The sequence below is a fragment of the Heteronotia binoei genome, chromosome 15, assembly GCF_032191835.1.
Source record: "Heteronotia binoei isolate CCM8104 ecotype False Entrance Well chromosome 15, APGP_CSIRO_Hbin_v1, whole genome shotgun sequence".
NCBI classification, from domain to species: Eukaryota; Metazoa; Chordata; class Lepidosauria; order Squamata; family Gekkonidae; genus Heteronotia; species Heteronotia binoei.
Window position 1 is genome coordinate 13,840,195 of NC_083237.1, and position 15,888 is coordinate 13,856,082.

General features: G+C 42.0%; 1 protein-coding gene across 1 annotated transcript; it reads left to right on the plus strand.

The window, feature by feature from the left end:
* The first annotated feature begins 446 nt into the window (after positions 1–446).
* Positions 447–13,033, plus strand: LOC132583084 (vomeronasal type-2 receptor 26-like). Its single transcript, XM_060254748.1, has 6 exons — positions 447–700; positions 1,521–1,812; positions 2,876–3,683; positions 6,166–6,407; positions 9,738–9,864; positions 12,135–13,033. Exons 1-6 carry the CDS (start codon positions 447–449, stop codon positions 13,031–13,033), a joined length of 2,622 nt encoding a protein of 873 aa, XP_060110731.1.
* The last annotated feature ends 2,855 nt before the right edge of the window (positions 13,034–15,888 follow it).

Consider the following 15,888-nt stretch of genomic DNA (forward strand, 5'->3'; position numbering starts at 1 on the left):
ATCTAGAAATATCCAGTTTAAGGGGGGGGGGGGGACAGCTCAGGAAGAAGTTCAGTGCAGCCACAAATCCCATGGGACCTGTCCGCTATTAATTTTAGCTTGACTGTGACAAAATTCAGTTTCACTGTACCTGATGCAATAAAGGAAAAAAAAAAAACCTCTGGGGAGAGTCTAACTTCCCTGTAATTATCTCTAATGACAATGAGCCTACATCCTTTTTGGCAAAAGACCATAAAATAACCCCTGTACTAGCCAGGGTTGAGGGTATTATGAAGCAAAGTTGCCCTCCTTCCCCCTCCCTCCTACACTTGTTGACTTTTCTTTCCCTCTCAAACTGGATCTCAGGTGTTAGATGACTTGCCATCTCAGCTATTGCAGGCTGGACGCTGTAAACAGACCACGCTGAATGATAATGAACAGGAGAGGTAGAGGGGAATTCCATGTCAATGGAAGAAGGTTTTGCCTTCTTGATGACAGCGTTCCATGTGTCGCTACAGCTCCTGGTGTTGCTGTTGCTGCCTCAGACTGAATGCAAGCTGAATCCTGCCATATGCTTTACAAACGACCCCCTCCAGACCAAATTTCATTACTACCAGCCAGGGGACCTCATTGTTGGCGGGATCACTTCTCAGTACCTATCCATGTCTGAGGGTGTATCCTATAAGAAACACCCCAAAACAGAGATAGTTGATGAACCAATGTAAGGAAACGGCTTTTTTTCTAGAATGTGTGCATTGCTTTACAACCTCTTCAAAGAGAAAAATACATACACTCAGTCACATATTCTGAAATGGACATTTATTTCTATAGATAAATGTGCTCAAGAGTGCTTTATGATGTTTATAGCAGCAGGATGTTCTCATTATTTAGAGTTTACTCCTAAACAGATTTACATGCTTTTAAAACCACTGAAGTCAGTGGATTGAGGCAGGCATAACTTCCATTGGATGAAACTGTTACTTTATTTTCCACCTGTTGATATTGCAGTTAAGCATTTTCTGCCATTTTCTGTCCTATTTTGTTGACGGCTTTCACAGCCAGAGTCCGTTGGTTGTTGTAGCCCAGAAAATCTACAAGTCCAATTTCTTCTTAATGACTTCTTGAGGACGCAGATGCCACATATGTCTACTAAATAGTATACAGAACATATAGCCTTATGAAATCAGCACCGTAACACAATAAAAGTACACTTACAAGATGCAATAAAATAAAATAATGAAAAGATGACTAGTTCTTAACAATGATAATTAAATGGACCAGCCATATAAGGAGACATTCGAAGTGCTGGGGAGAACATAACACAAATGTTTTGCCTCTATGCCCAGCTTGTGAACACCCAGGAACAGTGAAAAGTAGCAAGGGATTCATAAAGTATGGGACATTCATCTTATTGGGGACAACATAACACAAATGTTTTGCCTCTATGCCCAGCTTGTGAACACCCAGGAACAGTGAAGAATAGTAAGGGATTCATAAAGTATGGGACATTCATCTTATATATAACATGTCTCTTGTTTTAGTGCAATGACAAAGAACTACCAGCACGTCCTGTCCTTAGCATTTGCTGTGAAAGAGATCAATGAGAATCCCAGAACCTTGCCCAATCTCACCTTGGGCTTCCATATCTATGACAGCCACTTTGATGCAAGGATAACTTATCAGAACACCTTGAACCTTCTCTTTAGTCAGAGTAGGACTATTCCCAACTATGAATGTGACACACAGAGGAATCCAGTCGCTGTCATTGGGGGACTTGATTCTGAAACTTCCCACCACATGGCCTCTCTTTTAGGCATGTACAAGATCCCACAGGTATGATGATGCATGCTCCAATTTATTCCTGTTTACTAAAATACTTCACAGTTTTCCGGTAATAGTCCCTGACATTGCCCCATTTAACGGGGCAATACTGAGCGAAGAGAAAAGAATGGAGGAAAAGGGAAGCTGAAATAGCGATTCTTGGTATGTGGGCATATAATGCAGCTCCCGGATTGCAATTTGTGATATTGGAGGGGATAAGATGAGTCTGCAGAGAAGGAAAATTTCAGAGCTGTATTTTCTTGTATATAAGGAGACTGCTTGAAGTGGATGTGCATGTGGGGGAAATAAAGAGAGGAAGAAAAACTTTGTTTGCTTATTTGGAATGAGAATCAGCAGCCCACCATAAAGTAATGGAAACTAAGAAAGCATCCAGTCTTGTACAAGGATCAGTACAAAGAGTGAGAAAGAGCAAATAACATGTATCAAATACTGAGAAAAGACAATCTGCCACAGAAGGAAGTTAAACAAGTAATGTTGCGCCCAGTAAAACAATGCCTAAAATTCAAATGCTGATGTAAATAAATAAATAACTGATGGGGGAATATGAGGCTTAGAAGGCATATGTGCTTATGCACTCACATGCACATGCACACGCACACGTATATTGGTCAAGATTATATAGTATAAGGTGATAAATTTCTAGATTTAGACCACTGGTAAAGGAGATACACAGGTCTATGTTCCAGCATGGAAATGGGATCTCCATGACCTTTATAAACTTGTCTCTGCCTATTCAATGTTGCACTGTTCTTATGAGTCTAAGACCACATGGAGGACCCCACCCCCCAAACCAACCTGTGTTCCTTATAGGGTGTTTGAGACACAGATGTGATAGATAAAATTGGCATTACAATTAAGTGACTGCTTGTGTAAAAGACTGGGGAAGGCAATGGCAAATCACCCCGTAAAAAGTCTGCCGTGAAAACGTTGTGAAAGCAACGTCACCCCAGAGTCAGAAACGGCTGGTGCTTGCACAGGGGACCTTTCCTTTCCTGCTTACCCCCAAATGTGGCAAACTCCACCTCAGTAATCTGAAATATCCGTTTTTATTTAGGTGACATATTGCTTCTATGATCCAGCAGCACGTGATAAAACTCAACAGTTATATCGAGTTGTCCCCAGTGAACTATATATGTACAGAGGCATTATCCGGCTTCTTCAGCATTTCCGCTGGAACTGGGTTGGGCTCATAGCAAAGAAGGATGACAAAGGAGAAAAGTTTGTGCAAACTATGGAGCGTATGCTTTCCCAGAACGGAATCTGTGCTGCCTTCATAGACAGGATTCCAAGCCAGAGTAGCATCAGTAGCACTCTTGATTTGTTAGACATTCCCCAGGCCATGACGTTTGCTCAAAACAAGACAGAGGTCAATGTATTTATTGTGAGTGCGGACTCTCACAGCATGCTATGTTTGCAAGTGGGACTGAGTATGATTGAACCAGATGCTATGGCACCCCTACAGAAAGTGTGGGTCATGACGGCTCATTGGGAATTCTCCTCAGAGACATTTCACAGACACCTTGATATCAACGTCTTCTATGGTGCCTTGTCCTTTGCCATTCACTCCAATCAGGTGCATGGATTCCGGCGTTTCCTCCAGAGCCTGGATCCTCTCTCTAGAGCAGATGGTTTCATCAAGTTCTTTTGGGAGCAGTCCTTCAACTGTTTATTTCCAGATACTGATGTGGATAACGAGAGCAGTAATGTTTGCACTGGGGAAGAGAAGCTTGAGAGCCTTCCTGGGCCCTTTTTTGAAATGCGCATGACCAGCCAAAGCTACAGCATTTACATGGCTGTCTACGTCGTGGCGCATGCTTTACATGCCATGCATTTGTCTAGAAGCAAACACAGAGCAATGGAAGGCAGAGACAACCTGGAGCCTTTTAAACCACAGCGATTTCAGGTAATATTGTCAACAGACAGACCAATTTTTAACCATAAATAAATAAATGTCTTACCCCATGATGTTCAATCTGTTTTTTCCCTCGGGCTTGCCCTTTTCTTGGACTCTTCCAACTCTTTCATCTTCCCAGTAATTTAAGATGCCACATATGATGTGTCCTATCCTGTTAGAGTAAGAGCCCTGTGGTGCAGAGTGGTAAGCTGCAGTACTCCAGTCCAAGCTCTGCTCACGATCTGGATTCGATCCCAGCAGAATCTGGGTTCAGGTAGCCGGCTTAAGGTTGACTCAGCCTTCCATCCTTCCGAGGTCAGTAAAATGGTCAGCAGTTCTTATGTCCAAACTTAACCAGTTGGGGATAGAGGTTGATGATTTTTTTACTTCTGATGAGTCATATATCTTCAGATGTATTAAATTGAGACTGTTGGAGTTGGAGGAAATGAGACTACATCCAACAGACCCTTATATTTGCTCCCCAGCTTCCTTAGGTCTTTATGCTTTCTGCGGCAAAATGCCACATTATCTCTCAGACTTAACCATTCCAAGTCATCGCAGGGCATTTATGTTGGCTAGACTAAATGCATTTCCCTCCAAATTTTTACAAGGGAGATATCATCGAGTCCCTTTAGGTGAGACTCTGTTCCTGTGGAGTGAATATTCCCGACTCAATTCAGCATATATTGCTTGATTGTTCCTTTTATCATAATCTCCGGAAAGATTTATTTTGCAAGCTTTCTTTCTCCCCAGATTTGTCTACTCTGCCACCCTGTTATTGTTTATTGAATGATACTGAAGGGGAGGTTAGTGAGGCTGTGGCAAAGTTTTGGCTGACATCCTTAAATTTAAATCTGACCAGGTATGAATGCATCTGTGAGCTCGGTTTCATTTTGATTTTATCTCCAATGTTTAAATTTTTATATTCGGTTTATTTTTATTTGCAACTGTTATGCCATAAAGGTTTGGTATGGTATGAGTACCTGGCTTGCTGGGGATAAAGTGTAGATGAGTGAGGAAGGCAATGGCAAACCACCCCATTAAAAGTCTGCCATGAAAACATCCTGATGCGACGTCACTCCATGGGTCGGTAACAACCTGGTGAATGCGCAGGGGAATATCTTTACCTTTTTATCTGGATGGGAACATATTGTTTCTTGGAAAACTTGATCTCCTAGCTTTCGCAAGTGTAGTCAGCCACAAGGCAAATTCATCTGGGCTGTCTTCAATTTCCCCTGTAGTTGGAATCCTGTTGTTTGGAAGCTAAAGCAACCTCCTTCCTTCATTTCCTTTCAATAACACCTGCACATCTCTCCATATATTTTTATTGCTCACCAGACTTCCCCTTTCAAAAGCATCCCATCCGAGTACTAACCAGGGCTGACCCTGTTTTGCCTTCAAAATTGCTAATTTGAGTTCCTGCGGACTGTCCAGGTGCTCCCGTTCTAGCTTGGTTACATTTAAACTGTGCTGTGAGGGGAAATGGCCGTGGTGTTGCCCTCATCTGACATGTAGTTTTAAAGACTGTTTTAAAATTAAAATGTGCTTAATGCTACAACATCCAGGTTTTAAATCTTCGTATATTGTGGTTTAAATGTGGCATTTTATTGTTATCTTTTTTCTTCTTCTGATAGCTGCTAATTCCCTCTGCTAAAACGCAATCAAGACTTCCTTTCACCTGGAAGCACAGAGGAGAAAGAGTTGGCAGGAAAAACATTACATTCCTGCCTCCAACACATCATTCCTTCCTTTGAAATTGTGCAAAGCAAACAAACAAACAAAACTACAAAGAACAGCTTGCTGGTGTATTAACCCACCAGGAAGGATTAGGATCCACAATTCTTTGTTAACTATGTATCATTTCCATGTCATTTGCCTTAATTTTCTTTAAGAACATAAGAGAAGCCGTTGGATCAGGCCAATAGCCCATCCAGTCCAACACTCTGTGTTACAGAAGAACATAAGAGAAGCCATGTTGGACCAGGCCAATGGCCCATCCAGTCCAACACTATGTGTCACACAGTGGCCAATATATGTGTGCGCGTGTGTATACACACACACACACACACACACACATATATATATACACCATGGCTAATAGCCACTGATGGACCTCTGCTCCATATTTTTTATCCAATCCCCTCTTAAAGCTGGCTATGCTTGTAGCTGCCACCACCTCCTGTGGCAGTGAATTCCACATGTTAATCACCCTTTGGGTGAAGAAGTACTTTTTAAAATCTGTTTTAACTGACTTGTCAGCAATTTCATTGAATGCTCACGAGTTCTTGTATTGTGAGAAAGGGAGAAAAGTACACCTTTCTCTACTTTCTCCATCCCATGCATTATCTTGTAAACCTCTATCATGTCACCCCGCAGTCGACGTTTCACCAAGCTAAAGAGTTTTAACCTTTCTTCATAGGGAAAGTGTTCCAAACCTTTAATCATTCTAGTTCTTTCATTTCAGCTTCACTCTTTTCTGAGGAGGATCTCATTTAACAACAGTGCCGGGGACAAGGTGTCTTTTACTGAGAATGGAGAAGTAGAAGCTGGATTTGATATTGTAAACTGGATTACTTTCCCAAACCAATCCTTCTTAAGAGTGAAGATAGGAAGAATGGATCCTGAAGCTCCAGAGGGCAGAGAGTTCTCCATTAATGAGACCATCATTACCTGGAACAGCAGATTTAATCAGGTAGGGCCTGCATGGTTGTTTTTTTTTTGGGGGGGGGGTACAACAAAACTTGCTTGGGGATATGGATCAGCAGCACTTTAAAGACCAATATTTTTCCAGTGATAAGCTTTCATGAGTCAAAGTTCACTTCATCAGATACAAATGGAATGAAGATCCATCCACCCTTATATCCAGGTGAGAAGGTGAGAGGGATGTTATGAAGAAGAAGGCAATGGCAAGCTACCTTTGAAAATCTCTTGCCTCGAAAACAGGAAGAGGTCACCATAAATCAGGTGTGACGATGACATTTTCCACTGCAACTAAATTTTCACTTGATTCTTTTAGTGTATAATACAAAATCCTAAGTCGCTCTTGTAGATGGCCCTTTCCTTGAAGGGCTCAGGGTGGTACACAATGGATTAAAATAAACAAAATAATTAATTTCAGTTTACAATAAAAATGACAAAACTTAATAATAGCATAAAAATTGTGCTTCGCTTCCTCCCTCAGGTGGATCAGGGACCAGTCATGGAGGAGGCCATAATGATCCAGAGTGTGCTCTGTTGCTGTTCTCAACTGTAGGCCTGGTGGAACATCTCTGTATTACATACCTTGTGGAACTGAGCAGGTTCCTAGAGGGCATGAATGTCACCAGGTAGAGAGTTCCACCAGGCCAGAGCCAGGACCCCAAAGAGTCTGGTTTATTGAAGTCGTACAGTCAAGATGCCCTCTCCCTGTTATCTCAACTCCCAGTCAGGAACATATGTAAGAAGATGATCCTTTAGATACCCTGATCTCAAGCCATGTAGAAGAAGAAGAAGAAGAAGATGATGATGATGATGATGATGATGAAGAAGAAGATATTGGATTTACATCCTGCTCTTCACTCTGAACATAGGCCCCATGGTGCAGAGTGGTAAAGCAGCAGTACTGCAGTACTGTGGTCTGAACTCTCTGCTCACGACCTGAGTTCGATTCCGGTGGAAGCTGGATTCAGGTAGCTGGCCCAAGGTTGACTCAACCTTCCATCCTTCCGAGGTCGGTAAAATGAATACCCAGCTTGCTGGGGGGAAAGTGTAAAAGACTGGGGAAGGCAATGGCAAACTACCCCGTAAAAATAGTCTGCCATGAAAACGTTGTGAAAGCAACGTTGCCCCAGCGTCAGAAATGACTGGTGCTTGCACAGGGAACCTTTCCTTTCTTTTCCTTCACTCTGAATCTCAGAGTCCTAGAGCAGCTTACAATCTCCTTTACCTTCCTCCTTCACAACAGACATCCTGTGAGGGAGGTGAGGCTGAGAGAGCTCTAACAGAAGCTGCCCATTCAAGGACAGCTCTGCGAGAGCTATGGCTGACCCAAAGCCATTTCAGCAGCTGCAAGTGGAGAAGTGGGGAATCAAACCTGGTTCTCCCAGATAAGAGAGCTATGGCTGACTCAAGGCCATTCCAGCAGCTGCAAGTGGAGGAGTGGGGAATCAAACCTGGTTCTCCCGGATAAGAGTCCGCAGACTTAACCACTACTCCAAATTTCCTCTTGTTTTTAGAGCCCAAAATTAAACACTTTAATAATAGCCCAGAAAGAGATTAGTAGCCACCGTAATTGCTGAAGTATCAGGGTCACATGTTTCTGGTAACTGGCCCTGAGCGGCAGTCAATCTTCAGCTGCAGCTTCTGAATGCTCTTCAAGGGTAGCCCCAGTGCAGTGCATTACAACAGTCCAGTCTAGATCAGATTGAACCCAAAATGGAACAGCTGACATATCAGTTGTAACTGGACAAAAGGACTTCAAACCACCACAGCCAACTGGTTTTCTAAAGCGCTGTGTTGAGCAGCACTTCCAAGCTGCAACACAGACTTTTCAAGGGGAGTATAAACCTGTCCAAGATAGGAGACATCTGAAAACTCTGGTCTGCTTTTCTACTAATCCAGAATACCTCCATTGTCAGGGTTAAATTTCAGCTTGTTCATCTTCAGCCAGCACATCATTAACTCCAAGCACTGGTACACAACATCAATAACATCCTTGGAATTAGGTGGGAAAGAAAAGTAGAGTTTGGTATCATACACATATTGATGAGACTGCAGCCCAGGCTTCCTGATGACCACTCCTCGTGGCTTCATACAGATATTAAATTGCATGGGAGACAAGGCCAAGCCGTACAGAACTCCACAAGTCAATGGGCATGATGCAAATGCAACCTGGACCCCGCCCCCCCTAGACTCAAACCAATGTAACATGGTGCCCCTTAGTCCCAGCACTGACAGGCAGCTCAGTAGGATGTCATGGTTATGATATCAAAGGCCACTGAAAAATCGATGAGACTAGCAGGATCACACTTCCCTTGTTCAGTTCTCAGGAGAGGTCATCACTTAAGGCACTCCAAGGAGTCCAAATCCTGAAATGGTTCAGAAAATGAGTATTTCCCATTAGACCCTGGAGCTGAGAAGCAACCAGTCATTTTAGCACCTTGCCCAAGAATGGAAGATTGGACACCAGCTGGAAATATGCTAACATGGTAGGGTATGAGGAGAGGTGTTTCCCCCCCCCCCCCCAAACAGGTCTAATCACTGCTTCTTTGAGCACAACTAGCATTCTAAAGGAAGTATTTGCCATTACCCTTCCAGGGCATTTTTTGTGGCAGAAACTCTTTTACCTATTAGGCCACACACCCCTGTTGTAGCCAATCCTCCTGTAGCACACAGTAGGCCCCGTACTAAGGGCCCTGTAAACTCTTGGAGGATTGGCTACATCAGGGTTGAGTGGCCTTATATGAGAAGGAGTTCCTGCTACAAAAAAAGCCCTAACCCTTACCCTAACAGCCAGTTCTTCTAAGAGAACATAAGAACATAAGAGAAGCCATGTTGGTTCAGGCCAATGCCCCATCCAGTCCAATACTCTGAGTCACATAGTGGCCAAAAAAAAACCCAGGCACCATCAGGAGGTCCATCAGTGGGGCCACTCCATCCTCTGGCAGTTTTTATCAGCAAGGAAGGGAAGAAGAAGAAGAGAAGGAGGAGATTGGGTTTATACCCTGCCCTTCACTTGGAGTCTAAGAGCAGTTTACAATCTCCATTCCCTTCCCCTCCCCACAACAGATACTCTGTGAGGTAGATGAGGCTGAGAGAACAGCTCTTTCGAGAACTGTGATTGACCCACGGTCACTCAGCAGGTGAATGTGGAAGAGTGGGGAGTCAAGCCTGGTTCTCTAGATTAGCGTCTTCACTCCTAATCACTATACCCAACTGGCTCCTTAAGAGTTGAGAGCACAATTAGTAATTCTCTCTTCTCAAAGGATTTTGTTCACATCCTTGGGCAATCACATTCACATTGTGTTTTCTTTTCCATGGACAGGTTGTGCCCCGTGCTGTGTGTAATGACAACTGCCATCCAGGCTACAGCAAAGAAAAGAAAGAAGGCCAGCCATTTTGCTGCTATGCTTGTACTAAATGTCCTAAAGGGAAGATTTCCAACTATAAAGGTCAGAAATTTTGTATTATTAAACATATAAGAAACAGAGTGGGGCAGAACACCACCACAAACTGTGGGCACTATTCCATCTTGCCTTCCAGTTCTCTACCTTTATGGGTGGAGTCAGAAAACACTGGGGATGGAGCCAGGAGCAAGGTTGTGACAAGCATAACTGAACTCCAAAGGGAGTTCTGGCCATCACATTTAAAGGGACCACACACCTTTCAAATGCCTTCCCTCCATTGGAAATAATGAAGGATAGGGGCACCTTCTTTTGGGGCTCATAGAATTGGACCCCCTGGTCCAATCCTTTTGAAACTTGGAGGGCACTTTGGGGAGAGGCATTGAATGCTATGCAGAAAATTAGGTGCCTCTACCTCAAAACACAGCCCCCCCGAGCCCCAGATACCCCCAATCAATTCTCCATTATACCCTATGGGAATCAATCTCTATAGGGAATAATGGAGTGCCCAGCAGACATTTCTCTCTGCCTCCCCCCGCTTTCTGATGACCCTGAAGGGAAGGGGCCTTCCAAACCGGGGGATTCCCTGCCCCCACCTGGGGATTTTGCAACACAACAGAGAAACGCGGATATATGGAGCAAGGTAAAGGTACAAAAACCTCCGCGAGAACCAGCCTCAACAATAAAGAAATTTAAGTGTGATTTACAAAAATTCTTATAACCAAACTAAACATATCAAAAGTGAAATTAATCACATTTTAAAGTGACAGAACACTGACCACGCCCGTGCCCATAGTACTTAAGTCTCTGAATGTAGAGTTTCTCAAACTGAAGATTCGGGCTGTGGTGAAAAAGGTCGATATTCAAATGGAGTGCAATGTTCCAATCTTTTTTGGTGAACAGACTCGTAGAATGATGTAATGCAGCAAGGCATCAGAACGTGACAGAGTTGCGCTATTCTCTCTGTTTCATATAGTGCTTCAACGAGCTGCGTAAACAATTATGAACTTTAAACATCATCCATAAAATACATTAATGCACTACAATGTTTATAAAAAAATACTTACAAACCTTCAAGAGTACATTAATAAAATTCTTTCCTAGGAGAGCAACACTTCAATACTCGTAGGCTGTTTTCGCACTGACCTTAATCAGCAGCGACGCCCCTCTTCACCGCGCAGGATCGGTGCGGATTTCGCACTAATTGCCGCGGAGCACCCGGAAGAGCTGGAAAGTCCCGCGGCTTTTGCGGCACAAACGGAAACCGCCAAAAACCAGTTTCCATTTGCGGCGCAAAAGCCGCGGGACTTTCCGGCTCTTCCGGGTGCTCTGCGGCAATTAGTGCGAAATCCGCGGCGATCCTGCGCGGTGAAGAGGGGCGTCGCTGCTGATTAAGGTCAGTGCGAAAACGCCCTTAGAGATTGAATCGATACTGATTACAAGAAATCACATGGTTATATGTAAAACATTACAGTGTTCTTTAAAGTTACAGACATCCTATACAACAGTGCAAGCAAATATATATTTGACGCATGACAATTTAAAGAAAACAAGAAAGCTCCCAATCATTATTTAACCCACTGGCATTAAAGTTTGGAGTTTAAAAATCCAGCATATTTTTTGTCTAAGAAGCCACTTACTCATATCTGTTTTCCCTTGTAGCCAATTAGGGAACCTTTCAATTACAAAAAATCTCAGGGATTCCAGTCTCATCTTAGAGACCAAGAATATTTTTGACATGTGAGCATTTGAAAGTCAAAACCCCGATGAAAGGAGCTCAGGCTCCCAAAAGATCATACCCCCCCCCCCAAAAGGTGCTACTGGACTTAGATCTAGCTGTTTATCTTCACAGAAGTTGTGAGGATAAAAATGAGGGAGGGGAGAATGACAGAAGATGCTATGGGTTCCCTCAGAGAAGAAAAAGGTGTTACAAATATATTAATAAATAAAATTATGGAATGTACATATGCTCAGGGGTGGAATACTAGCAGGAGCTCCATTACATATTAGGCCACACACCCCTGATGTAACACACATATTAGGCCACACCCCCCTGATTGGCTACAGGGTGGTGTGGTCTAATTGGCTACAGGGTGGTGTGGCAAAGGAGCTCCAGCTAGAATCCCACCCCTGCATATGCATACAGTTTTAAAAATTAGTTTTCTGTAGTGTTTATACCATATAAAATGTTCATACCATATAAACGGTTGCAAACATTTTCCAAGCATATACATTTGGCATAGGAAAGAGCTCTCTTGATAGACTTCAAAATAAGTTGCTTGCCAAGAACTTAAATAGCTTGTTTTGTTTTGTTTAAGATATGAATGCATGTTTCCAATGCCCAGATGTTCAGTTTTCAAACAAGGACCAAACTGGATGTCTTCCAAAAGGTTTCAATTTCCTCTCTTACGATGGACCTCTGGGTGCCAGTTTAGCACTTTTGGCTCTATTTCTTTCCCTGACCACAGCTGTGGTACTTGGAATTTTCATCATTCACCGGAAGACTCCCATTGTCAAAGCCAACAATCAGAACCTCTCCTATTTTCTTCTTCTTGCCCTCTTGCTCTGCTTCCTCTGCTCCTTACTATTCGTTGGCCAGCCTCAACCACTCACCTGCTTACTACGTCAAACTGCTTTTGGTATTGTTTTCTCAGTGGCTGTTTCTTCTGTGCTGGCCAAAACCATCACTGTGGTTCTGGCGTTCATGGCCACTAAACCGGGATCCAAAATGAGGAAATGGGTGGGGACAAGATTTGCAAACTCTGTTGTTCTCTGCTGCTCCATTACTCAAGCAGGTATTTGCACAGCATGGCTATGTACTGCCCCTCCATTCCCAGATGTTGATATGCACTCTTTGGCTGAAGAGATCATACTGGAATGCAATGAAGGATCAACCCAGATGTTTTATTGTGTTCTGGGCTACATGGGATTTCTGGCTCTTGTCAGCTTTATTATGGCTTTCTTGGCAAGAAATCTTCCCGACTCTTTCAATGAAGCCAGGTTTATCACTTTCAGCATGTTGGTCTTTTGCAGTGTTTGGGTTTCTTTTGTTCCAACTTACCTAAGCACTAAAGGAAAATACATGGTGGCTGTGGAGATCTTCTCCATCATGGCCTCCAGTGCTGGATTACTGGGTTGTATCTTTTCTCCAAAATGTTATGTAATTATACTAAGGCCTGAACTAAATAAAAAGGAGCAACTAATAAAACGACATTAGTTTTTGATATGAGATGCCTGAATTATGCTTCAACATTGCTAAAGCTAGACAGGTCAAAGTTTGATTAGTGCCTGGAAACTCTTATGTACACAACTTTGTTGTCCATGAAATAAAGTATTCAATGAAAAAAAAAATCTCATAAGGTGTTATTTATTTCTATATAACTTAGTGAATATTTCAAGCAAACTCTTTGAAACTTGTCCTATTTATTCTTCAAGATATGCTGAAAATAACAAATTTGTAAATTTGTCAGATTTCCATTATTTTGTCTAGATCAAGACACTCAGTCATCCCTATTTTTATTTTAGAAAAAGGCTTGGGGAGAGGGCTTAATTCTTCCTCCCCCTTCAACAATCTCAAATTCAATTTTCTAATTTTTTTGCTTTTAATTTCAGCTTAAAATAAATGTGGGAGAATCTGATCTTTGGATTTTCTAAATATTGTCTGGATTTGCCTCTTGAAAGTAGGATTTCAAATGATATCCCACAGGAGGAAAAACTATCCCCCTAAGGCAGGCCTTACGTAGTTTTTTTGTGATTTCCTTCTTGGTAACCCAGCAGTTCCAAATTGTTAAACGCTTCCTGCCCATTAGCTTCCTGTTTGCACTCTGTCCTGGTTGATACCTCATGTCTCATCTTATTTACAACCTGAATTACACTGATTGCCCATTTTGAGACAGCTATCAGAATAACAGATAGTAACTACTGACCTGTCTCAAATGTTCCACTCTTTAGTAAGATGATTAAATAGCTGTATAACTGAAAACATTCCTGAATGGACTGGATTATTTGGATCCTTTCTCATTCTAGTTTCAAGCATAGTTATGGGACTAAAACATCCTTGGTCAATGGTGTTCACTGGGAAATTTTGATTCCATTGATCACAGGACCCTTCCAGACTGCCCTTCTGGGATAGGACTGTAAGGAACTATTGTGGGATGATTCCAATCCTACACAAAGCATAACTTTAAGAAGGCAGTTCTAAATTTTTTTTTTTAAAAGACAAGAAGGAAAAGACAAAAATCAACCTGCATCATACAACCATCAAGGATATATAATAGATGTAAAGGATAGAAATCAAATTAGGGCTATATAATGGAACAACCTTAACAATAACAATAGCAAGAACCAAATTTTAAATATTAGATAGAGTGAGAATCACCCAAAGCAAAGAGCACCTATATAGACGCATTTAAAACCTGCACCCCGAGTGTTGGAAAGTATACCAGCTTTGCAATATATATATATATATATATATATATATATATATATATATATATATATATATATATATATATATATATATATATATATATATATATATATATATATATATATATATATATATCTTAAGGAGAAAACCAGATTCTGTAATCTTTTTTTCCATGCCAGGATGTCTCTGACTTCAAAGTAGTTAAAAACAGGATTCCAAATGACTTCATAGCTGCTCCATTGTGCACTGTGTTGTGAGTTACAGAAAAAAGGATTACATACAGTTTTTTTCCAAAACTCAGATCTCCCAAAGTTTCTTATGCTATATATCCAAAGAAGCTTCAACTGGGTCTGACCAGAAAGCAGCAATTGATAAATGGCCTGCTGCTAATAATTTGGAAATAAGATTTCTTATCTTTTTGAGGATTTGGATATCATTTCAAATATGAACAGCTTTGGAGACAAGGGAAGATCAATCTTAGTAATTTGGAAAATTGCCTTAGAAACGGCCAACCAAAAGAGTTGGATTTTGGGACATTTCCACCATAAGTGAATTGGAGAGTCTTTTTGCCCACAAAGCTTCCAGCACATAGGGCTAAGACGCAGGTTTAGTGTATGTAATCTATTGGGACAAAGATATTGATTTGCAATTAATTTATAGAACTGTGTCCTAACCAAATGAATAGTTGATTTACTTGAGGGAGCACTCCAGAGAGCATCCCAATCATCTGTTGTGAGTTCCCAAGGCAGTTCTTTCTCCCACAAATCAACGTATGTTGGTAGTATTGGGTACAGGACCTCAAGGAGAGTATGATATATTTTAGACAAGAGCCCTTTCACCATCCTCAAAGATCCAGTTAGGAGGGTTTCAACCCTGGTTAACAGTCTAAGGGAGCATCTTTGGTAGCATAGGAAAGCGTTATTGTTCTCATTTGGAAGTATTGGAACCACAGTGCTTGCCCTTGTAGCTTTGAATCTTCTTTTTTTTTGGTAAGGAGGGACGAACATACCTGAACAACTGCATATTCCCTTATAAACCTGCCTGAGCACTATGGCCATATACAGAGGTCCTCCTTTGGGTGCCCCCACCTTCTAAGATAAAGCAGGCAGAAACCTGGGAAAGGTCATAAGAACATAAGAACATAAGAGAAGCCATGTTGGATCAGGCCAATGGCCCATCCAGTCCAACACTCTGTGTCACACAGTGGCCAAAATTTTTTTATATATACACACACACTGTGGCTAATAGCCACTGATGGACCTCTGCTCCATATTTTTATCTAAACCACTCTTGAAGGTAGCTATGCTTGTGGCCACCACCACCTCCTGTGGCAGTGAATTCCACATGTTAATCACCCTTTGGGTGAAGAAGTACTTCCTTTTATCCGTTTTAACCTGGCTGCTCAGCAATTTCATCGAATGCCCATGAGTTCTTGTATTGTGAAAAAGGGAGAAAAGTACTTCTTTCCCTACTTTCTCCATCCCATGCATTATCTTGTAAACCTCTATCATGTCACCCCGCAGTCGACGTTTCTCCAAGCTAAAGAGTCCCAAGCGTTTCAGCCTTTCTTCATAGGGAAAGTGTTCCAGCCCTTTAATCATTCTAGTTGCCCTTTTCTGGACTTTCTCCAATGCTATAATATC